Source organism: Peromyscus californicus, unplaced genomic scaffold (assembly GCF_007827085.1).
Source record: "Peromyscus californicus insignis strain IS unplaced genomic scaffold, ASM782708v3 Scaffold_7__1_contigs__length_154581171, whole genome shotgun sequence".
NCBI classification, from domain to species: Eukaryota; Metazoa; Chordata; class Mammalia; order Rodentia; family Cricetidae; genus Peromyscus; species Peromyscus californicus.
The window spans coordinates 126,747,393-126,771,199 of record NW_026294595.1 but is presented as its reverse complement, the minus strand read 5'-3'; the positions used below and the strand labels follow the sequence as shown (position 1 = coordinate 126,771,199).

The following is a 23,807-nucleotide window of genomic DNA, read 5'->3' as shown; positions in this document are numbered from 1 at the left end:
TGTCTCCACCCCTGAGGTATAAGTCTTCATGAAAACAGAGACCCTGTCTTGCCTTGTTCAAAACCATCTTCAACACTCCAAACAAACTAAGGGGACAGGAAAACGTGCTTTTTCTGTATACAAATGGATGGATGCAAGTACCAGACTACATAAATGGGAACAGGTAATTCCATGTTCCTGCGACTCCTCCAATCCGTCGCCAGGGGGCAGTCTTGCCCACGTTTCGACGCTAGTCCCTCCTGGCGCGCACTCTCCTTGCGTCTCGGGCTCGCGCGCGCTGCCGCGGCACCGGAAGTGACTGCGCTTGCAAGTTCCCCCGGTCTCTTCAGGGGAAACTGAGGCCGGCTTCTCCGGGAGACACGGCACGAGCAGTCAACCAGGTAGGCCGGCCCAAGTCCGCGGCGTACAACTCGGCCGCGGAGCGCCCTCGTGCCTGGAAAACACCAGGCCGGTGAAGGGGGGATGTGGCCCCCCACGGCTCTTTGGGCTCGCAGGTGAGAGCCCCGCCTCCCTGTGCTTGACAGGCGCTGCGCCCAATGGGAGCCTTGGCCGTCCCGCTTCCGTGCCGATTCGACCTGCGGATTGGCTACGCCGGGGCGGGCCGCGGGGGCGAGACCCCTCCTTCCAGAGAGGTCTAGGGGGCGCCCCTGAGGGAGGGCAGTTGCCTGGCAACGGGGCGGTGGCTCGGCGTGTACCCGGCCGAGGGGAGCGCGAGCTGTAAGCGAGGCCCCAGCCCACCCACCCGGGACTCCTGCGCCGAGCCGCCTCCTGCCCTCGAGCCCTGCAGGGGGCTCCAGGAGGCCGCTTTGGGCCCGGCCCCAGGAAAACGAGGTCTCCGCTGTGGGAGCCTCGACTCTTCTTCCTGGCCGGTGGCGGGGCGCAGCGCCTCCCTTTCACCCCGTCTTTGTGCGGGGGTGCCGGCGGCCATTGTGTCCGGGCGCGGAATGGAGGACCTGGCAGTCCCCCAATGCCATGTCCAGGGCCTTTGGGGAATTCAGAGACAACCAGCGGTGTTTGTGGGGGGTCTCCAGAATACAGCCTCTCGGAAAGGCCCGGGGGTGTGCTTTCCGAAATCAGATCGCAGATCCGAGGCGGTTTCCCCCTCCCGGCGTCCCTGCGCGAAACCTTGAGATTCACTGAGAAGTCCCTTTAGGGGACTCATCCAGGGCTGGTACTTAAATAGAAAGAAAGAAAGGCGCGGGTGCGGGGTGGGGGGGGGGGGGAGGATTACACTTAAGTCCATTCCTCCGGGAGCTTCTCCTGGCTCCCAGTAGGAGGCGAAGAGCCAAGGGGCGTGCTAGAGCGAGGGGGTTGGGCTCTCGGGTGGCTGGTGGCTGCGGACGCCCTCGATCTGGGCGATGGAGGAAGCAGGCAAGGGGGCAGGTTCCTAAGCTTCACAATTCCTGTGTCGCCTTCTGGGCTGCCTACCAGGTCGCATGATCCCTCCGGCCGCGGCTGGTTTGGGGTTGGTTTTGCTTTTTTTTTTTTTTGCCAGCCGCCGCGAGGCAGGCAGAGTTACCGGCAACCCAGCCACCACCTCCTCCCGACCTATGATACAAAAGATCTTCCGGGGGCTGCACCTGCTTGCTGTCGCCGGAGATAGATTTGAATGTAGGTGGGGGGGAGGCTGCCAATGGGGGTGACTTTTTGAGGAAGGCATTTCGGAGAAAAAGGGGTGGGTGGTAGTAGTAAAAAGAGGCTGATGAAACAATTCAAAGCTTGCTGGTCTTTCAATTTGACTTCATTGAAGTCCCTTAGAACCTGGACTCAGACCTTTATAAGAGCCACAAAGAAACCAATTCTGGTACCTGGAGGAGGAATGGGATATTGTAAGGTAAATGACATGCATATTAAATTTTTCTCCTGAAGCTCTTTCTCTCTCTTCAGAACCTTATTCTGGCTTTGGATCCTGGAAGAGAGTCGCTAAACACAGAGCAGACCCAGTGAGTGAGCAGGTGTTTTGGACAATGGACTGGTTGAGCCCATCTCTACTATAAAAATGTCTCAGAGCAACCGGGAGCTGGTGGTTGACTTTCTCTCCTACAAGCTGTCCCAGAAAGGGTACAGCTGGAGTCAGTTTAGTGATGTCGAAGAGAACAGGACTGAGGCTCCAGAAGGAACTGATTCAGAGAGGGAGACCCCCAGTGCCGTCAATGGCAACCCATCCTGGCGCCTGGCGGACAGCCCCGCGGTGAATGGAGCCACCGGCCACAGCAGCAGTTTGGATGCACGGGAGATGATCCCCATGGCGGCGGTGAAGCAAGCGCTGAGAGAGGCTGGCGATGAGTTTGAACTGCGGTATCGGCGGGCATTCAGTGATCTAACATCCCAGCTTCATATAACCCCAGGGACAGCATATCAAAGCTTTGAACAGGTAGTGAATGAACTCTTCCGGGATGGGGTAAACTGGGGTCGCATTGTGGCCTTTTTCTCCTTCGGTGGAGCCCTGTGTGTGGAAAGCGTTGACAAGGAGATGCAGGTATTGGTGAGTCGGATCGCAAGTTGGATGGCCACCTACCTGAATGACCACCTAGAGCCTTGGATCCAGGACAACGGAGGCTGGGTAAGAACCACGCCCCTTGTCTGTCTCTTCTCTGGAGATCCCCAACTGCCCTTGTCGGTCTCTTTTCTGTTGCATGGCATGGTTGTTGAGGATGTTGATTGTTCAGGAAACCTGCCTGGCTTCATTTCAACACAAGAGGTTAACTTTGGAAATCTAGATGAGACCCAGTTCTTGAGAGACCTGCATCTTTCATTCTGGCAACCCTCGTGGCCCCACAGTTTCTTACTTTCGTTCCAATTTCTCAGCAAAGAAAAACGTAGCCTGTGTGTTTCCTTGGCTCGGAACCTGTGAGAGTGGCAAGTTCTGCTTTCTGCTCGCTGTCACGTAATGGGTCACCTTGGCTGGGGGTGATGAACGTAATACCCGGAGAAACTGAAGAGCTGCTAACCTCAGGCCCTTGTACATACACTTGCATGCATGGTACTCGGACCATCTGGCCAGGCAGGAGCCCCCACCGTCTTGGGTGGCAGAGTATTGTCTGATTTGGGGGGGGGGGGGGGTCTGGGCCAGTTGTGTTGATGCTGTGCCCCTAAGTTCATTTTCCCAGAGTATGCAGCTTGCTGCACGGTTGGCTTGTTTGGGGCACTCTTGCTGTGTCATATATTGAGCCCCAGGACTTTGCACCTCACTGCCCAGGGTCGGTTGGGGATCTCCAGCTGCTCTGCCTATTGCTTTTCTGGTCAGGGCCCTGGGGCCTTTTTACTGGAACGCTGTTTGCTGGCAGAGCAAGAACCGGGTCCGAGAGGCTCCATAGGAAATTAAGATTTGGTGACAGACAGGATGTGGGTGTGAGTCCTAGTCCCGTCACTTAACTCCCATGTGACCTTGGACAGGCTGGTTTACCTTCTGGAGCCTTAGTTTCTAACACAGAAAAATGTGGCAAGCTCTCTTGCTTAACAGAGTATTGTGACTCTTAGAGATAATGTGAACAGAGGCTGACGCCAGTGAGTGCCTTCTCTTCAGAGAATCCTTCTGCTTGTCGCCTAGTCAGGGTGATACAGAGGTGAGAGGCTTCCTTACCAGTAGCCACTGTGGTAAGCAGTTTTCACCTTTCGTAATGAACTCCATTCCCAAAGAGGGGAGCTCGGGGCTTATGAGAAGTATTCTGTCCCCTCAGAATATGTAGAAAATGGACAAGCTGTGGAAAATAAGTCATCCATTGAAGGAAGTGAGGTGGAAGGGGCCATGCACCATGGACTCGGGAATGTCAAGAATTCAGTTGTCCATAGGCTGGGCCTAGGGCGGGGCAAGCACTTCGCTTTTACCACTGAGCAAGAAACCTCCTGGGTTTGCCCTGAAAGCCCATCCTGTCTGTAGTTTCCCATCTCTTTGAACCTTCACCCACTCCTCCCCACCAGTAGCTCTTGTAAAGGCAAAGAGGTCACTTGTCAGTAGAGGTCAGATGACCAGGGTAGAGGTGGCTGAGGTAAAGGTGGGCTTCCTTGAGCTAAGGATTGCCAGGCTTGAAAGTCAGTCTGTAAATGAACTCCCTGGGGAGATAAATGATTAAATAGTTCCTGTTGGTTTGTGCTGTGACCTCGTCTATTCATTCTCTCTTGCTTTGATTCTCTTTTGGGGCAAATATTTGTTCAGCTAATTACAGGAGGGCCAAGATTCCCGCCCTTCAGACACACCCTCTGAAGCATCTCAGGTAAACCTGGGCCCTTTGACTCTATCACTTGCTGACTGACTTTAGCTACTGGTCCTAATACCAGGTAGGCTTTTGCCAGCTATAAACGGTAGGCAGATGAAGAGCTACCTGCTGGGGCAGCCAGCCTCTGCACAGGCTACTGGGACCTGAGAATTGCCAGCTGCCTCATATTGCATGTCATGTTTCAGTCACCTGGAAAAATGCTAAGCCCATCTAAGGCAGCAGCTTGGGGCAAGGTCATTAGCTCTCAGTGACTAAAATTCCACCTACCACCGTCTCTTCACTCAAGAGTCTCCAGAGCCTGTTGGGCAGCATACCTGGCCACCTGCCAGTTCTGCTTGGTGAGCAGAGAGGATGTGTGTGGAAGAGCCGGTTACAGCAGAACCATTTCTGGGCATGCATTCTTCCCCTGACACCAGGGGGTAAAGAACATTCCACTCGGTGTCATTTGAGCCCATTTCCTCTTAGGTCCGCCCTCTGAGCTGCACAGATGCTGCTGCATTGGCACCCCAGATTTTCCTGGGGGCTGCAGCTTGGAGTCTTAGCATTCAGGTGATTCACCCAGGGTGTGCTCTGAATTTAGCATCCCTTTAAGGAAAGGGAAAAGACTTGAGTATCTTGAGTACCTCTCATGTATTCAGCATTGCGTTTTATCCTTTACTTAATGTAGGCAATTCACTGAGCAGCTACTATAGGTCAAGCAGTGTGCTAGGTGTTAACTTAAGCTAGACACTCTCTCTCCATCTTGGAAATACATGGTCATTCATATATTCCACACAGTGACTTTCCAAGGTAGGTGAATTTTTCCCGGGGTACACAAAGCTCCAGTGACTAAATGACTGAGCTTAAATGTTTCTCAGCCAACTAAGTGTCTGGATGAGAAATTTAAATTGAAGTTGGCCTAATTTCAGAGTCTAAACCCTTTCCATCCATACCTTGTTCAGGAAGTAATAATCCGGACAGACTAGCATAGAAAATCAAGGCTGAGAAAAACATGCCTGTAGAAGGTGCTCATTCCATGCTGCAGCTGTGCCGTTGTTCAAGCATCTAAGAACAATGCCTTTATCATCAGTAGCCAGTTCCCAGATGTGTGGGAACCTCAGACTATGGCACCAGTAAAACTCAGCCATGGCACGTGTTGAGTGGCATTAGGAGTTTGCCCAGTCATGGTCGGCTCTTGTGAGTGTTTCCATTGTTAAAATCGCAGCCTTGTCAATCATTGAGAGTGGTGTGTGTGCAGGCAGATGGCCTGTCCCGGAATCTCTGTTAATTGTGGGGTGATGCTCTAAGGATTGGAACTCCAGCCTCTGGCCATACTACTGCCTGAGTCACTTGGAAAAATGCTGAACCTGTTGTGTCTCTTGTCTTCGGTCTCTCCCACCTGGAAAATGGAATAATGATACCCAGCTGCCAGAATAAAAGCCCTTCCCTAGCCTTAATTGTAGGGTGGACACACTTCTTCTCCAGAGTGAGCTTCCTCTCTCAAGGTTCTGAACTTTGTCCCTGGAGTTACTTCTTAAGAAACTAAGCCGGTTCACTGGGACCTAACCCCCAGTAGATGAAACTCTTTTGGGTGGGTGGGGGGGTTCACTTTGGTATAGTCAGCTCTGGAGATACCCTTCTGCCCCATGAAAACACCATTGTTAGGAGCAGTTAGGAGCCATAGCCAGGAGCAAACCTAGTTTGGCCTTTCCCGAGCTGCAGATCTCTTCTTACCTAGTCTGGCTTCTTCAGTGCAGCACAGATATGGATATATATGTGCTTAGCTGAAGCACCCTCAGCTCCATTTGCAAATTTGGCAGTTCTGTGGTTTTCTTGGGGGAAGCCCCGTCAGAAATCCCAACACAGAAATTTTTAGTAATCTCATTCAGGTCTCCAAATGAAGTAGAAGGGTCTCAGGGGCTCCCCCTTGGAACACCCACTTCTTCTCGGTGTCCTTTTTTAGGTGGCTCTTAAAACTCTTTTGCCATCACAGGGTTTTCCAGACTCCCTAAAGCAATATCCCCAGCAGCCACATGGAGCTCTTCATCTTCTGCTTGAAAATTACCCAGGTATTTTTCAGGGGGCCCTAGTGGAACCTAGAGGAGTTTCTTGACTTTTTTTGTGGGTAACCACCAATTTTGTTTGGGCTGTGTGAAGCCGTATTGTTAGCTGACCCCTTCTCCCAGCAGACTTCGGTCCTAAGGCCAGTGGACTCGGGCATCCTCCTCCTGTGCCCAAGCTCTTGGTTTTTCCCCAGCCCTTAGCCTACCATCACAGGGCTTGCTTTTCGTTTAGGTTTAGTGTGCTTAGATTTAAGGGTAATCCCCAGTCAGCTGCTCTTCAACAGAAACAACATCTTTCAATAACCTTAGTCTGTCGAGATCTCTGTCTCCATCTCCAACCGAAGTCTGCAGGGTCCTCTTTTCTTGAAGGAGTCTCTGGATCCTCTATTGTCTCTGCAGCCCACAGTCTGTCTTCCCCACTCCATTGGGCATCTAGTGATATGACAGCCCCACTGGGCCTTGGTTTCACCTAGGGAAGAAAAGACCCAGACAATTGCCACCAGCTTGATACTCACCTTTTATATATGATCCCCAGCACTGTGCGTAAGGGAAAAGAAGTGACTAACTGGTGGTTTAAATTGGTGCACGTATTTCTTTTTGGGTTTGTTTTTGTTTTTTGGGGTTTTTTTTGGTTTTTTTTGTTTGTTTGTTTGTTTGTTTTTGTTTTTTTTGAGACAGGGCTTCTGTGTGTTGTTTTGGTGCCTTCCTGGAACTCTGTAGACCAGGCTGGCCTCCAACTCACAGAGATCCACCTGGGTCTGCCTCCTGAGTGCTGGGATTAAAGGCGTGCGCCACCACCGCCCAGTGGTGCACTATTTCTACCAGCTGCTCTCAGGAGCTGAGGCAGAGTCCACACCTTGCTTACATTGGTTATCTCAGCTCAGAGCACAGGTCTTGGGTGTAGTAGTCACCTATGAAAGAGATACTGAATATCTGAGGAAAGGACCTAATCAAGTCAGAATAATAATGGGGGGAGCCTCCTCTGACCCTCACTCTGCTAGGTACTGGGGAAAAAAAAAAAAAAAAACCTCAGTTTTTGCCTCATGTAGCTCATTCTGGTGGAGAGACAAAAAATACATAATGGAGGCTGGGACTCAGTCTGTAAAATACTTGCTATGCTAGCATAAGAATCTAAGTTTGGCCGGGCGGTGGTGGCGCACGCCTTTAATCCCAGCACTCGGGAGGCAGAGCCAGGCGGATCTCTGTGAGTTCGAGGCCAGCCTGGGCTACCAAGTGAGTTCCAGGAAAGGCGCAAAGCTAAACAGAGAAACCCTGTCTCGAAAAACCAAAAAAAAAAAAAGAATCTAAATTTGGCCAAGCTGTGGCGGCACACATCTTTAATCCCAGCACTTGGGAGGCAGAGGCAGGGGATGTCTGTGAGTTCAAGGCCATCCTGGTCTACAAAGCAAGTTCCAGGACAGCCAGGGCTGTTAATACAGAGAAACCCTGTCTTGGAAAACAAAACAAAACAAAAAGAATTTGAGTTTGATCACCAGATCCGGAATCATGTTTTTTAAAAAAAGCCAGGCACAGTGGTGTGCACTCAATCGCAAAGCTGTACGGCAGAGACGGGGTTTCTGGAGCTACCCTAGCCTGATGGGTGAGTTCCAGGCCAGGGAGGTAGAGAGCTCCTGAGGAACAATACCCAGGGTTAGCCTCTGGCCTCCAGATGCATGTGCATATATATGCAAGCTAAGCTGAGTACACACATACACAATTGTATAATGACATTTTTGTCAATGATGGACTGTGTTTACCACAGCAGTCCCATGATATTATATGGTCTGGGGGCTGGAGAGATGGCTCAGTGTTCAAGAGCTCTTGCTGCTCTTCCAGAAGACCCAAATGCAGTTTCCAGCATTTGTGTGTGTATCATGCATCAGCTGATAGTAGGTACTCTGAAGAAAATAAGGCAGATTGGTTCATAGAGAATGCCTAGCAAGGCAGTGTGAGACAACACTTTAAAGAGGTTGGTCAAAGGGCCTGGCAAGATGCGTCAGCTTGTAAAAGGTGCATGCTGTCAAGCCTGATATCCTGAGTTAGGTCAATCCCTGGTTCCTACCTGGTGGAAGGGAAAAACTAGCTTTTGCAAGTTGTTCTCTGACCTCCGTATATGTCCATGGTGTACCCTCCCCCAGTATTTATAAATAAGTAAATAAATAAATAAATGAAATGAAAGAGTTACCAAAAAAGTGAACAGCCAAGATGGAGGAAAATGAAAAATAGCTCACCCCACACCTGTCGAATTTCTTTGGCTAGAATATGAATTAACTTGACATAAGACAAATTAAAAGGAAAAAAATATTTTGATAACCCATGGCTTGATTGAGGTTTGTGTAGCATCCTGAACAGAAAGGAATAGGAATGTGGTTGCATACACCTTTAATCTCAGCACCCAGGAGGCAGAGACAGGCAGATCTTCGAGTCTGAGGCCAACCAGAGCGACATGATGAGACCCTGTCTCAAACCAATTAGTAAGTAAATAAATAAGTGGAAGGAAGGAATAGGGCTTTGGGATTTGTACAGTGACCATTCAAGTTTTGAGAGGCTTAGCTGCGAATTATAGCAAATAAATATTTTACTATTCAGATAAGGTGTCTCAGGTAATAAAAGTTGTAGAGCAAACCGACAATTGATACAAACACTTTTGTAACGTGTTTCTTTATAGATATTTCTTTTATAGAAAACAGCTTTTCAAGGTTACTCCTGAGTTGTAGATTTCTCAGACTAATCAACTCCAAGTGTGCCAAATACACATACATGTTCTGGTCTCCCACAGGCGTGTTCTTGAAATACTGTTTCCAGAACTCCGACAAAGGATATTACCTGAAGGTATTTGAGCCAAGATCTGAAAGAGAGGAGATGGTTCACTGTGTGGGTCCATATAGAGAGCTTTTCAAGCAGAAGAGTGGACCAAGGAAGAGAGATGCTTGCCATTTTCAGGGATGGCAAGAGGTCAATTTGGCTAAAGAAGTAGCAGGGAGCAGAGGAGATTTTTTTGTTTGTTTTATTTTGTTTTTGCTCTCCATCTATCAAGGAGATGAAGGCGAAGAAAAGGTGTGTGTGGAGGGGTGCTGGGTGCCAGAGCATATAGGGCATTACAAGGCAGATTGAGGCTTTGGCTTGGAATGAGAGAGAAGCCAAGAGTAATTTGGAGCAAGGAGGTAATGATCAGAATTCTGTAAGGGTGGAAGCAGGTCTTCCTTCACCTTGAGAAGAAGCTGGTGCCACTGGCAGGTGAAAAGGCATCTTGGCTTTAGGTGGCTGTGGAGAGAATGAGACTCTGGAGACTCAAGAGGAGACCATCTTTGCACATGGTGTATTCACTGGTCTGTCTACCCACATTGGAAGCCTTTTTTTTTTTTTTTTAACTTTGGAGAGTCTAGATAGAATGAGGGACTGAATAAACTGTTAGGCTGGGTGTGGTGGTGCATGGCTATAAGCCTAGCGTTTGGGAGGTTGAGGCAGAAAGATTGTTTTGGGTTTGAGGCCAGCCTGGGCTATAAAGTGAGCCCATGTCTAAATAAATGTCCTACCTCTCTTTTTCAGAAATACTTCTCTCCAAACACACTTTACAAATGGCCCTCTTCTATTCTTCTGTTTCTGCCTGAAAAACTGAAGCTTGTCGGAATTAAAATCCTAACTCACCCAATCTCTTTTGATCTTCCTGAATCTTGAGTACAGTGAGTGATAAAACAAAGTATGCTTGGGATGTGGTGGGCCTGATGCCATGTTGATGTAATATTTTTTATCTGTACCATGGAATGCTTGGCTCATTCTCAGAGCATCCATTCTCAGCCTGCAGTGGTGGCGCACACCTTTAATCCCAGCACTCAGGGAAGCAGAGCCAGGCGGATCTCTGTGAGTTCAAGGCCAGCCTGAGCTATATAGAGTGAGTTCCAGGAAAAGGCTCCAAAGCTACACAGAGAAACCCTGTCTCAAAAAAAAAAAAAAAAAAAAAAAAAAGCGCCCATTCTCCCTTTTCTTTATATTCACCCCTGAGCACATTCGTACAGCAGCCTTCTGTCACAGTATGAGCTCTAGTGTGCCTGTGCTCTGGTGATCCAAGATCTCCATGGTCTTAGGGTAAGGATCCAGACATACTCTCTTAGCTCTCCATATTCAGTCTGTCACCAAATCACTTTAGCCCCAGACTTCAGTTTCTCCCTTATGGTGGGATATTGAAATTGACATCCTAGGAGTCCTGATTCTCATAGGCCTTCAACTCTATGGCAGATTTCACCAAGAATGCTATTCCACAACAAAATTCATTTAGGCTGGCTCTTTCCTGTCCAGGACACAATATCATCACAGGGTAATTTGTCATTGGCCCCACAAGTCTCCATGCATGCTGACAAGCATATTCCAGCTTTCAAAAAAACACTTTCTTGTCTTTGTGATACCTTTAGCCATGCAGATTGGTGATCGAGACAGTGCCATCTCCATGTCACAGGAGCAGGCAGGCTCAGAGATATAGCAACTTCACTGGTCACCTGCTATGTCACTTGGGCTTGTTAGAAAGTTCAGAAAGGCAGTTCTTGGCCTAAAGTGCTCAGAATGGTGACAGTCGTCCAGGCAGTGCTGCCATGGTGCTTGGGCTCCTTGAGTCACTGTTTTCATAGGGAGAAGCCACCTTTGGGACCTTGTGCTGCTTGGTTTTATCCCCAGTGAGCCCCAGGCCAGGCCTACACTGGCTGTAAGCTCCGGAGTTCTCTGGGTAGAGAGCAGAGTTCCCCTCGGAACTAGAACTTTTTCTCCTGCTCTTCAGGAAATGCCATTGCAATGACTTCCATAGACTACTTCCTGTCCCGGCCCAGCAGCCAGATTCCTGCTGTAGAGTGTGGAAACTGAAAAGTAATGTCCCAAGAGGCATGCCCCGCCCCCTGCCCCCCCCCCATTTCATATGCCTCTCCCTTTCCTCTTTCAGTCACTCTCTCTCTGCTCTCATTCCCTCCCTCTTCTCCAAGTCTCTCCCTCCAACCTGCCATCATCCACTTAGGACTGGGGATGCCTTTCTGGTAGTTCTGTCACTGATGCTAGGCTGTGGGGGTCAGTCCGAAAGAACTCCTGCCTTGTCTCCTTGGCTCCGTCAGTTACAACACTCCCCCAGAGGGGCATTAAAGCTGTCACTTGGAGTGCCCTGGGTTACCATGAACTGACTTCTTCCAGGGGTTCCTACCCATTTGGGAATAGGACAGAGTCCTAAGACAGGTATCCACGGTTCTGCATTTAAAATCCTGTCTTTTGGAGATTGATGACAGGGTGGAGTGACAGAGCTTGCTGCCCCTTCCCAAGTCACCTTTCAGGAGGAAGCTGGAAGGTTACGAACCTTTTTGAACAGTCATCTGAGGAATGGGAGCTGGCCTGGGAGGAGATTGGAATGCACTCAACTATGCCTCAGATCCTTTGTTCCAACTCTTGAAAGGGAAACATTCCCCTCCCTCCACCCTGGCCACACACATGTGCCTTTGTTCCCCAAGTCAGAGGCAGGCAGCGCCTGGAACACAACCACTGGGAACACAGTGTCCCTTCTGAGGAACCTGACTCGCCTCCCCAGAGGCTGGCCCCTGGTCAGTGGGACTGGGACTTAGGAGCCCAGCCTCATGCCCTTATCACAGAAGCATCTCCTCCAGGCTGACGACAGCTTGCTTACAGGCAGATGTCCAGGCCCTTCTGTAGAATTATTCCATGGGATACCCATGTCCCAGAACTAAGCCCCTCCCTCTTATTCCGCTTGGTGATTAATATTATTGTTAACATTGCTATTAATAGCACCTAACATTTATTGAATGCTTACTCTCTGCCAGGCATTGTTCAGTGTGCGCTACAAGTACTAATTGATTCCATTCTCACAGCAACACTCGATGAAGTAGGTACTATTATTAGCCCCTTTTCACAACTGAGGCACAGGAGTAAAGCAGCTTGTTTGAAGTAGCACAGTTGGTGCTGGGCAAAGCCTGGGAGGGAGGCTTCTAGCTGAGTTTTGAAGGGGTGTACAGAACAGTCAGGACTTGATACCAGGTCTGCCTTATTAAAGCTTAGGTTGGTTGTTTCTCATTCTTCAAACAGCCTACAAAGTAGGTGGCATCTTCATTTTATAGTCAAGAAAACCAAGGCTGAGAGAAAAATGGTATTGCTACGGCCTCACAGGCCAGGACTGGGAGGAGCTGGGATTCCAGTTCAGAGTGTTTGGCTTCTAAAACTGCACCACCAAAGCAGTCTGCAGTTTAGTAACAATTCCTTTTATGTACATGATAGTGTTTTCTAATGTACCAAACCTTTTTATTTGAATTTCCAGGTAAGATGCATGCTTTCAGTCTCATTTCTAGGGAGGAAATTAAAGAGTGAAGTGCCTGTCAGGCTTAGAGTCCCATTTGGTCTGGAGTTTGTTTTGGGGACAGGTGGCTTTTTGAGAGAGTCTCATGTATCCCAGGCTGGCCTCCAATTCACTCTGTTGTTGAGGACCTTGGACTCCTGGTCCTCCTTCCTCCACTTCCTGGGATTACAGGCATGCCTCACCATGCCCTGCTCTTGTGTCTGGCTTTCCCCCTAGTGTTACTAGCTAGTGCTACCTGCCTCATCTAAACTGGATCTGTTTAGTTTCAATCAATAAATGCTAATGAATGCCTTAGATGGGGACACCATGGCTGTGGTGGTGAGTGAGGCTCCATGGTTCCTGTGGGTCTGTCTCAATGATTGACACCAGGGAACTGCCTAGTGTCTTTCTTGCCGTAGTGTGGTAGTTTTCTGTTGCTGGGACAGAATACTCGAGTCTGGACACAGTTAAAGGATGGAAAGGTTATTTTAGCTTACTGTTTCAGAGCTTCCTACTCACGGCCCACAAATGGTGAAGCAGAGTTGCTCACCTCATGGCAGCAAGGAAGCAAGAGGCATGAGAAAGGGCCCTAGGAAAAGAATGCACCCATCACTGGGTGCCCCAGTGATTTACTTCCCTCCAACATTTTCCCATTGCCCAGTAGCCCATTAAATTAGGAGTCTGAGCCAGGCAGGGCGGTGGTGGCACACGCCTTTAATCCCTGCACTCGGGAGGCAGAAGCAGGAGGATCTCTGTGAGTTCCAGGACAGCCAGGGCTACACAGAGAAACTGTCTTGAAAAACAAAACAAGAGCAAACAAACAAAAATTCTGAATCTGCTCTTTAGTGATGAGAAGGGGTCTGAGACATCTGCCCTGCCAAAGGATGTCAGGTTGAGCAGAGCTCTTTAGCCCCTCCCTCGCTTCAAGTCTCTGAATAAAATGGTTTGATCCCAGTCAGTCAGTGAACCCATAATCATCCCTGCCCTCATGATCCAGTCACCTTCCAGAGGATTCTGCTTCTGAACACTGTCATGTTAGGGACCAAGTCTTTAACACATGAGATTTTGGGGGGTTCTTTTTGCTTTGAGACAGTTTCACTTTGTAGCCCAAGCTAACCTGGAACTTACTGCAGTCCTCCTTCTGCCTGAAAGTACTGGGATTACATTCATATATCACTGTGCCTGGCTAACACGTAAGCTTTCAGGGATATGTCAGAGCCAAGCTAAAAGAGTATTTATTAATCTCTTTTAACAAACCTGTAGACAAAGCTCTCAACTCACATGTGAAGCAACTTCCAATTCTCAAATCCATAAACCTGAGAGGATAATGCCAACGTTACCAGAGCCGGCAAGGCACAAATGAGAGTGAATGCCTGAGTGTTGTGAGGAATAATAACAGGTGTTGTGTGTGGAGTGCCAGCTTGCTGTATGCCAGGTGTGTGTTTATGCCCTTGACCTAATGGTCTTATTTGGTCTCCACCACTGCTCCCTCCGGGGTGAAGAGTCCATCCAGGACTCCGAGACCTCCGCAGTCACACATCTTCTAAGAGGCAGAGCGCAGTCTCACAGTATGCCTTGTGCCAGAATCTCTCCTTATGCCACTGTGCTGTAGCTTTTTCTGCAGACCTGGACTGGCTTATTTTCTCCCAAGTACCTGGCACAGTGCCCAGGCTTTGGCAGGAGATTGGCTAGGGTTTGTTCCGTGAACATGAGGGCTGTTACTACTAGATGCAATACTACAGTGTCAGTCCCTGAGGAAGCACATACATCTGAGTCAGAAGTAGGCCCCAAACACTTGGTGAATGGCTTGTGCCAAATCAGTGGTGTGGACTCAAAGTGGAAGAGCCCATACCACTGATTACAGCCTACAGGTGGCCTGGGCCTCTGCCAAATGGTCCCACTTCTACCATCACTACCCATTAGATTACTTGGCCCAGAGGCCTCCACCCTCAGTCTGCATCGTCACCTTCCACCTGGCCCCAGGCCAGCTGGCTTGCCAGTCTAGACTCTTCAGCACCCCCAGTGCAAAGGGTCAGAATGGGGACAGTCACTGGGGGCTTAAGTAACCATAGCTTTCTCAGCGGTGTAACTTTGTATGCTGAGGTCTCCATTTCCTCATCTGTAAAATGAAGATAACGGTAATGAGTCTCTTCTTCCAAGGCTCCATGTTTTTCCTCTGTTGGGAGTCACTCTGCCTGCCTCAGGTCTGATTAGGACTCGGGGTTTATCATTGAGGTTTCCATGTTTCAGGCCTCCCTAGAGGCCACCCATGTTTACAAGTTTACTGTCTAATTCAGAGAAACTAAAGCTTCCAGAGTATACAGCCTCTGACTGGAAAGTGTTCCTTTATTACCAGCATCTAGCCAAATATTTGGAATTAGGTGACATTTGGCCAATATTTTTTGAGAGACTGACTGTGTAGTGTAGACCATATAGCTGTCTGTCTGACATACAGTAGACTCAGTCAGTTTTAGATGCTATCATCTGTTAAGAAGATGTGTAACTTGAAGGCTTCTTTGCTCCTTCCTACTCCTGGATGCTGGGGGTTGAACCCATGGCCTTAGGCATGCTGTGCAAGTGTTCTTCCTTCAGTCTATAGTCCAACCATTTCTGCCTGTTTTGAAACAGGGTCTCTGTAGAGCACAGCTGATTCTGAACTCAGTCCTCCTGTGACACACTCCCCAGTAGCTGGGGTTATAGGCTTGCACTACCACACCCAGCTCGGTGAAAGTTTTCAATAGGTGAGAGGAATGTGGCTGGGACAGGCTAGATGGATGAGACCCAGCCAGCCGGATCTGAAGGGTGCCTGTGAGTCACTGGAGATGGTGAGCTATCATTATGGCTTCTGCTGAAGAGGATCTGGGTTGGCAGTAAAGCTGGTCAGGCAGAAGGAAGTGAGGACTGATGCAGGCCTGGGGGCACAGGGATGGGGGGAGCTGATGGTAGTGACGGACTCAGAGGAGAGAGACCCAGAGCACCCATGGGGTGTAGGCAGGTCTCCAGTAACCCCTGGGAGAAAGAATCCCTTGCCAGCTGGGACTCAGCAGGCGGGGGTGCAGGAGGGAAGAGTTGAAGGCACCTGGGACGTGCTGAGCAGGTAGGCTGCCCTGCTTGTTAGTTCGGGCTCAAAGCCAGGTGCAGATTCAAAGGATTGATTGAAGCCTTTTGGCAACTCTAGCCTTTGTAGGGTAAACATCACCTGTCTCCTGCCACCTGCTGTGACTGTGCCAGCGAGGTACCCTGGCAGCCCCAAAGAGACCCAGCTTTCTTGCTGCCCTGGTAGAGCAAAACTACCCTCCAGAGAGGCGGCTACTCCTTTTGCTCCTCTGAAGGTCTCAGGTGATAATAAGGTGTCTTCTACTAGAGAGGCCCTTCCCACCGCGGAAGGCGGAAGCGGGACCCTGGGAGCCAGGACAGCTGGGCCAACCAGGGGAAGGGGTCAGCTTGAGAGCAGGTGCAGATTTCGAGGAGGGTGGGGCCTGAGGGGAAGTAGGGATCTTGGTAGGCTTCAAAACTTCCCTCCTCCTCCCCTAGCCACAGCTGGCTTCTGCAAGAACCTGATGACCTAGTTACAATGCTTAGAAATAGTTAGCTTAGTTTGTAGTTTGAGACTGTGCCAGTCTCTCATCCTTGAGACTTCTTGGATCAAAAGGTACACTGGCATTCCCCAAAGCAGTTCCATGTGAAGGACATGCACCTTGTCACATGCAGAGGCTTGTAGCCCAAGAGAAGAGCCAGTCAATAAGGCTTCTTCCTTGCTGTGCTTACTGCCAAGCCCAGGGAAGAGTCTCCAGTCCACCCCTTCCACTTCTCTCCAGGCGACGATGGTGGATGGATGCCCAGTAGAAGTTACGAACTCCTTGAGGGACAAAAAGAAAGAAACTCTGTTGGCTTGAGCATAAATCTCCTCTTCTCTCAGGATGATAAAACTAGCTACTGGGAGGGTGTGTCAGGACTGTGAGTTCAGGACCAGTTGGTTCCCAAGGAGACCGTTTCAAAACCTGTGGAAAATGGTTGAGACCACACCTGGATGGGTGAAAAAGGTTCGGGGGTCTCTGGAGGCCTCCACCCTTTCTGGTAGCTGCTGGCTCTGGTATTTATGGTACTTGCCTTGCCATTATCTATCTCCCTGGGAGAAAATTGATGATCACTGTTGAAGAGTTAGGCACAGTAGGGTTGGAAGTGTAACTCACTTGGTAGAGTGTTTGCCTAGTCTGCAGGAAGCCTTGGGTTTGATCCCTAGCACTGCATTTAACAAGGCTTTGTGACATTGACCTGAAACTCAGTACTCAGGAGGATTAGAAGTTCAGGGTTATCTGTGACGGTATAAGGAGTTCTAAATTAGCCTAGCCCTGTCTCAAACTAACAACAAGTAAGTAATAATGAGTTGGATATAGTAGCTGGGCATAGTAACTCCTACCTGTAATCCCAGCACTTGGGAGGCTAAGGCAAGAAGAATGCTATCAAGGCTAGTCTGCACTGTAGAGGAAGACCTGTCTGAAAAACAAAACAAGGGCAGGGGAGGTGGCTCAATGGATGGAGGCATGTGCCACAAATCCTAATGACATGAATTCAGTCCCCAGAACCCATGTGGTAGAAAGAGAGAAGAAGCTTCTTCCCCAAGTTGTCGTCTGTCTCCACAGGCATGCTGCCCCCATCCCAATGCCCCATATACAAAATAAATAATAAAGACATGATTCAAAAAACAGCAAGGAGATAATAACTTAACAGTGCTTTTCTGGAAACACTCTGCTGAGCTTGAAAGCTCTGTTAAGATGCATGCAGCCTGGCATACAGTAACTACTCACTCAGTATGACAGCTGCTGCTATTACTATTATCCCATTGCTATTACAGATAATCAAGTTGCTGGGATTGTTGTTGGAGCTACTTTTTTGGGGGGTGGGGGTGGGGAGGTTGCCCTATGTAGCCCTGACTGGCCCAGAACTCAGCATATAGATCAGACTGACCTCAAACTCCTAGAGATCTTCCTGTCTCGGCCTCCTGAGTACCGAGGTTAAAGAAGCTTTCTGAGAGCCTCTTTTTGGGCTACAGAAGATGTGGCTAGCCTTTGGCCCAAGAGTTAGGAAATCGAGGACTTTGGCTCACAAGCTTGTCCCCACCTCCCCCACCAGGGCCTCAAGTCAACTTGTACACAGCTTGACGTCAGCCATGTTGTTGACTAGGCATTTGGCAGTGCGGTGTATTTTCTCTAATTTTTGCCATGGTTTTCCAAGATGGAAGACCCCTCCATATTTGATGACTAGAAGATGTAGGAGTTGAACCCTTAAAGTGTATAGGAGCATGCCCAGCACACAGTGGGTGCTTCCATATCTGTATAACTAAACTGTATGATGTGCTGTGGGTACTGTGGAACTTTTCTTGTTTGTTCAATGACTATAAGCCTCTTGCCTGAACTCTGCTTGTCGCCTCATGTTGAAGGAAGATAACGGTCACTTTGCCTCCCTCCTGGGCTAGCAGGGAGGCCCAAGGAGGTGATAAGTGAAAAAGCACTTTGAAACTATAAATGTTTGGTCTTGTTGCTCCTCCTTGACTCAGACCACAAGCCATAGCGGTGTCATTCATTCATTCATTCATTGAAACAGCAAACATTTAAAAAGAAAAAGAAAAAGATAGAAAGGAAGAAACCTTAACTTAACATTTTCCTATTTTCGTGAGTTTGGACAAGCTTACTTCTCTAAGCCTAGACATCTATAAAAAGGAGATAGTTCTCTCTAGACAGGTTTGTTTCCCCAGGGTGTGTATGGGGGGCAACTAAGAAGAAGCTCTGAGTTTATTGAGCACAGGATCATCTATTCACTCTTACCAGCTACAATTGGGCCTACCACTCATTGGTTAAGTATCGAATGGCCAGGTTAGCAGACATTCCTAAGGATGGCTGGTATATGTAGGGTGCCCTATATACTGCCTAGTACAGAGAATAAGCTCACCAAATTCTAGGTCTTTACAATTTCTTTCACTGTATGGCTGGTCAGTCACTGATTAAGCTTCACCTTGAAATTACCAGGTCAGCTCAGCCTGTTGAGTGTGACTCAAATGGGAAGTAGAAATGAGTATTGGCTCCTAACCCCAGGATGTCCTTGCTTGCCCAGCTAGGGTACTAGTAGGAGTTTTGACCCAGTCCAGGTCAGTGCCACTTATATAAAAAACCCAGGGCGCAGAACGCCTCATCCCACACTCACCTCTGATTCAGAACAAGAATAGCCACCCTTGTTCTACCCATTTCTTCCCTTTATTCACGGTCCCCCATTCAGATGGAACCCTGAATCGGAGGTACCATGCTAGGGTAGTCTTAAGAGTCACTCAGTAATAACCCTTTGGGACAGGGTCCAGGGAGGAAGCCCAGGTCTAGGGTTCTGGGTCTCCTGGGACTGGTCCAAGCAGCAGGTGCAGATATAAGGCCACAGGATGGTGGCTGGGTGGTGAAACTGAAAGGCGTATAGGATCAGACAGAGTCCACCCTGCCTGCTTGTCCATGCAGGTGGACTGCACCTGGAGCACTTTCTGGGTCTGATTTGGTGGTAGAAGATAGGGTTCAATATTAGTACTCTAAGCCTCAATAAGAGAAGTATGTAGAAGGCCAGAGCAAAATCTGCAGTTGACATCTCACCTTTGAGCCCTTTCAGAGCCCTCCAGGGAAGCCACTTCTTTGGGCTTCTCAGTACCTGCCTTACAGAGTCCAGGGATAATAACTTGATGACCAGATCTTCCTTTGTGTGGCCTCTGTCGTTTGTGGTACTTTGCTAAGTTTTTATTTTATTTCTATTTCATTTCATCATCATAATTATGAGCATCATTTTTGTATGTGTGCCGTGTGTGTTTAGACATGTGTGCCACAGCAAGTGTGTGGAGACCAGAGGACAGCTTTATGAAGTCAGTTCTCCTATCTTTGTGTGTATTTGGGGGATCGAACATGGGTTGTCAGACTTGTGTGCAAGTACTTTTTGGCTTTTGGAGAGAGGGTCTCACGATGTATCTCTGGCTGTCCTGGAACTCACTTTATAGACTAGGTTGGCCTCAAACTTACAGCGATCCACCGCCTGCCTCTGCCTCCTGCTCCTGCTTCCAGATTAAAGGTGTTTGCCACCACCACCCAGCCACTTTACTTATTTATTTGTTTATTTCTTTTGAAGCATGGTCTCTTGATGCTTAGTCTAAACAGCTGGCCATTGAACCCCAGGGACCTGTCTCCATCACTCAAGTAATATTTTTACAGCTGCATGCCACCGCACCTGGTTTTTCACATGAGTGCTAGGGATTGAACTCAGGTCATGAGACACTATCTCAAAAACCAAACAAACAGAAAACACAACCAAAACAAACAAACAAAAATCTCAAACCATGAATTGCTCTTTTGATTTCATTTTATAGAGGAGAAAGAAAGCACCTGATGACAGAAATGTAGCTAGTAAGATGTACAGTCATGTTTTGAACCCAAGCAGTCTGTCTCGGAAGCCCTTTTGTCCTGTGGTGGGGGAGTGGGTGGTGCTAGCAAACGTTGCTGCTGAAGCTATTGTATCCAGCACTGAGCTCTTTGATTTTGTTCTGTCTGCTGATTCTGAACTCAGGAAAAAAACTGGAAACCCATCCTAATCACCTCAGATCCCCAGAGACCAACATAGTACTCATAGTACTCATTAATATTTGCTTAATGGCGGAGAATATTCCCTCTTCATTAATCAATCAGGAGCTCTTTATCGACCATTTCCTGTAGACTAGCTCTGAACCAGATCCTGGGAGGACTGCAAAATACAGCTCTGCCTCTGTGAAGGGCAGGGTGCTCAAGTGAGAGTGCGCCCGTGTGTGTGTGTGTGTGTGTGTGTGTGTGTGTGCGTGTGCGCGCGCCTGTCCATGTGTTGAGGGGGGTTGCATTCCAGAGCTTTGTGTCATTGGCAGAAACTACCACACGGGAGGCAGAAACAGTACAGGTGACTTAGGGATGTTTCCTGAGCTAGGATTCTCACCCTTCCCTGAGTAGGCCACTCCCTCTACCTACAGAGCAAGGTACCGAAGATTCCCTACCCTTTGACCAGGGCAGAAATCACTCCTATCTCCTCAGTCCTTCTGGAGTTTTTTCTTATCTTTCTTGTCCAGTTTCTTAGAGTCTTAGAAGGATAGGATAACAAGAGGAGATGAAGCACTCATGGCTCACGCCGTTAATCCCAGCAGGTACTCAGATAACTGTACACCAGAATCCAGAAACTTCTACTCACATCAGAGCTCTGATTAAGATCGACATCCCAGAGCAGTGGTGGTGCACACCTTTAATCCCAGCACTTGAGAGGCAGAGGCAGATGGATCTCTGAGTTTGAGGCCAACCTGGTCTACAGAGCGAGTTCAGAACAGCCAGGGCTGTTACACAGAGAAACCATGTCTGAGAGAGAGAGAGAGAGAGAGAGAGAGAGAGAGAGAGAGAGAGAGAGAGAGAGAGAGAGAGAGATCAAGACCATAGAAAAACCACACCTGCCTCAACACTGCAGCCAGAGTGGCTTTTTAGAACCTAAGTTCTAAATGGGGTGTAGTGACCACATGCTTTATAATCTCAGTTCTTGAGAGTTGGAGGCAGCATCATCCTTGGCTACATAATGAGTTAGAAGCCAGCCTGGACGACACAAGACCCTGTCTCAAAACAGCAACAAAGCTGAAGCTACTAAGAACTAGTAGTGTTCTTTCAACCTTTTCGTTGGTTTGCTTGTTTTGTTTTTGAGGACTGGATTTCTCTGTGTAGTCTACAATCTCCTGGAACTTGACTCTGTAGACCAGGCTGTCTTCGAACTCAGATCTACCTACCTCTTCCTGTGCTGGGACTAAAGGTGTGAGCCACTACAGCCCAGTCAGCCTCCATTTTGAATGCCTATTAAATATCAAGTGCTATACTCAGTAATTTGCATGTATTCTTTTTGCCATGGATATCTTTTTTTAGTGTGTATATGCATTATTGTGTGTATGCCCATGCATGCCTATGAAGGCCAAAAGACAAAACAAATGTCTCCTTTGAGACAGGTTCTGTCATTTGTCCGCAGCTCTCCCAAGTAGGCTAGGCTGTCCAGCCAGCAGGCTCCAAGTAAGCATCCACCTGTCTCTGCTTCCACAGCACTGGGGTAATAAGCATATACTTGAGTAGTAAGTGACCCTGCTTTCCTTGCAGTGAGGAAGTAGAGGCCCAGAGAGATGAAATTACATGCTTAAGGTCCTCACCTGTATAAGACAAAACCTAGATTTGGACCCAGATAGGTCTGCTCCAAAGCCAGCCTTCATTCTATGTGTGTTTCAGAATATGCAGAAGGAGGGTTGGGGAAGCATCTTGGAATTCAAGTCTTGAAGGATGCATACTGCTCTGCCAGCTGAGAAAGTATGTCTGCAGGGGGATGCTCCAGAGTTCAGGCTTACTGCAGCAGGCCTTTGCCAGAGGCATGTTTGAACTTAGCCATTCAGTGTCCTCTGATTTCCTGCTTTTACCCTCTCAGCTGCTTGTCAGGAGGTCTGTGAAGGTGACATCATCTAGCTGAATCAGCTGTTGCTGTAGACTTTACGGGAACTGAAAGTCATTCCCCTTCCTGCTTTGCAAGAATTAAGTTAGGGCATGGGAGTTCCACCTGTCTACAGGGTCATGGCTAGAAATCACAGTGCTCACTGTTTTAAGAGCTAAAAAAGGGCCAGGTGGTTTGTGGCGCATGCCTTTAACCCTAGCACTTGGGAGGCAGAGGCAGGCAAATTTCCGAGTTCAAGACTAGTCTGAGTTCCAGGACAGCCAGGGCTACACAGAGAAACCATGTCTCAAAAACAAACAAAAAGAGCTAAAAGGTAGGCCAGGTGTGGTGGCAATGCTTGACAGGCAGAGGGAGGTGGATCTCTTGAGTTCCAGGCTATTCTGGACTACATAACAAGTTTCAGAACAGCCAGAGCTGAATAGTAAGACCACATTTTTTTTTGTTTTTGTTTTTGTTTCAGACAAAGTCTCCCTATATAGCCCTGGCTTTCCTGGAACTCAATATGTAGACCAGGCTGGCCTTGAACTCTCAGATATCCACCTGTCTTTGCCTCTCAAGTGCTAGGATTCAAGGTTTGGGCCACCGTGCCTGGCCCTATTATGTATTTTGTGTTACTAAATTTTTTTTTTTTAAACAAGGTCTCTCTATGTAGCCCTTACTTCCTGGAACTCACTGTGTAGACCAGGCTGGCCTCAAATTCAAAATGACCCACCTACCTCTGCACGACTTTAATCTCAGCACTTGGGAGGCAGAGGCAAGCAGATCTCTGTGAGTTTGAGGCTAGCCTGGTCTACAGATAGAGTTTTAGGACCACCAGGGCTACACAGAGAAACCCTGTCTCTAACAACCAAAAATAAATAAATATAACAAAATTGCTAAAAGGTGCATTTTCTTCCTTCTCCTCCTCCAGACAGTCTCACTTTGTAGCCCTGACTGGCTTCAAACTCGCAGCATCCTGGGCTGGAATTCAAGGTGTGTGCCACCATGCCTGGCTTAAAAGGTTCATTTCAGTGAGAAAGCTGTTTTTGAGGACAGGAGGAGTCTCAAGAAGGTTTTCTTTTCTGCCTTTATTTAGCCCTGTGATAGATGAGCAAACAAAATCTATTCATGGATTTGGATTTCGAATTTAAGGCTTTTAGAGTCTGATTAGGAGAATTCAAACAAGCAAACAAAGTTGAATACTTCAGAGTGGAGCATCACCACCATGTCCTCTATTAGGGCTCCCTCTTGTCCAGTGACCAAAAAGAAAAATAGTATTCAAAAAGAAAGAAGGGCAAAGCTAGAGAGAGATCTGAGCAGTTCAGAATGCTTCCTGCCTTTGTAGAGGACCCCAGTTCACGCCCCAGCACCACCTGTAACTCCAGCTTCAGAGGCTCCTCTGTAGACACCTTCACTCAATGAACATACTCACACAGACATACACATAATATAAAACATTTTAAATTATTACTATTATTATCACTTTGGTGGCTCATACCTATAATGTTAGCATCTAGAGAGCTGGGGCAGGAAGATTGCCACAAGTTTAAGACTAACCTGGGCTACGTAGTGAATTCCAGGATAGCTTTAGCTGTGTATTAAGACTATCAAAAGCAAAGCAGGTGGCAATGGCACACAATAACAGTGATGAAGGATGAGTTAGTTCTGTGACAGGAAAACAGCATGCAAACTTACTTGCCTGTGACTTTGCTTCCATCAGCTACACTGATGCTATATGTGAAA

At 48.3% G+C, this 23,807-nt stretch overlaps 1 protein-coding gene across 5 annotated transcripts in view; it reads left to right on the top strand.

Annotated features, from left to right (window-relative positions):
- The first annotated feature begins 252 nt into the window (after positions 1-252).
- Bcl2l1 (BCL2 like 1) overlaps positions 253-23,807 on the top strand; it is a 54,300-nt gene continuing 30,745 nt past the window's right edge. The window contains exons 1-2 of one of the 5 annotated variants that reach the window (XM_052723616.1): positions 253-380; positions 1,888-2,563. In XM_052723616.1, coding sequence (XP_052579576.1) covers positions 2,000-2,563 — 564 coding nt within the window. In that variant the 5' untranslated portion in view covers positions 253-380; positions 1,888-1,999. Of the gene's footprint in view, positions 495-612; positions 718-747; positions 1,172-1,288; positions 1,612-1,887; positions 2,564-23,807 lie in introns of those variants that run through there. The other 4 variants (XM_052723620.1, XM_052723621.1, XM_052723619.1 and 1 more) reach the window with 4 other exon arrangements.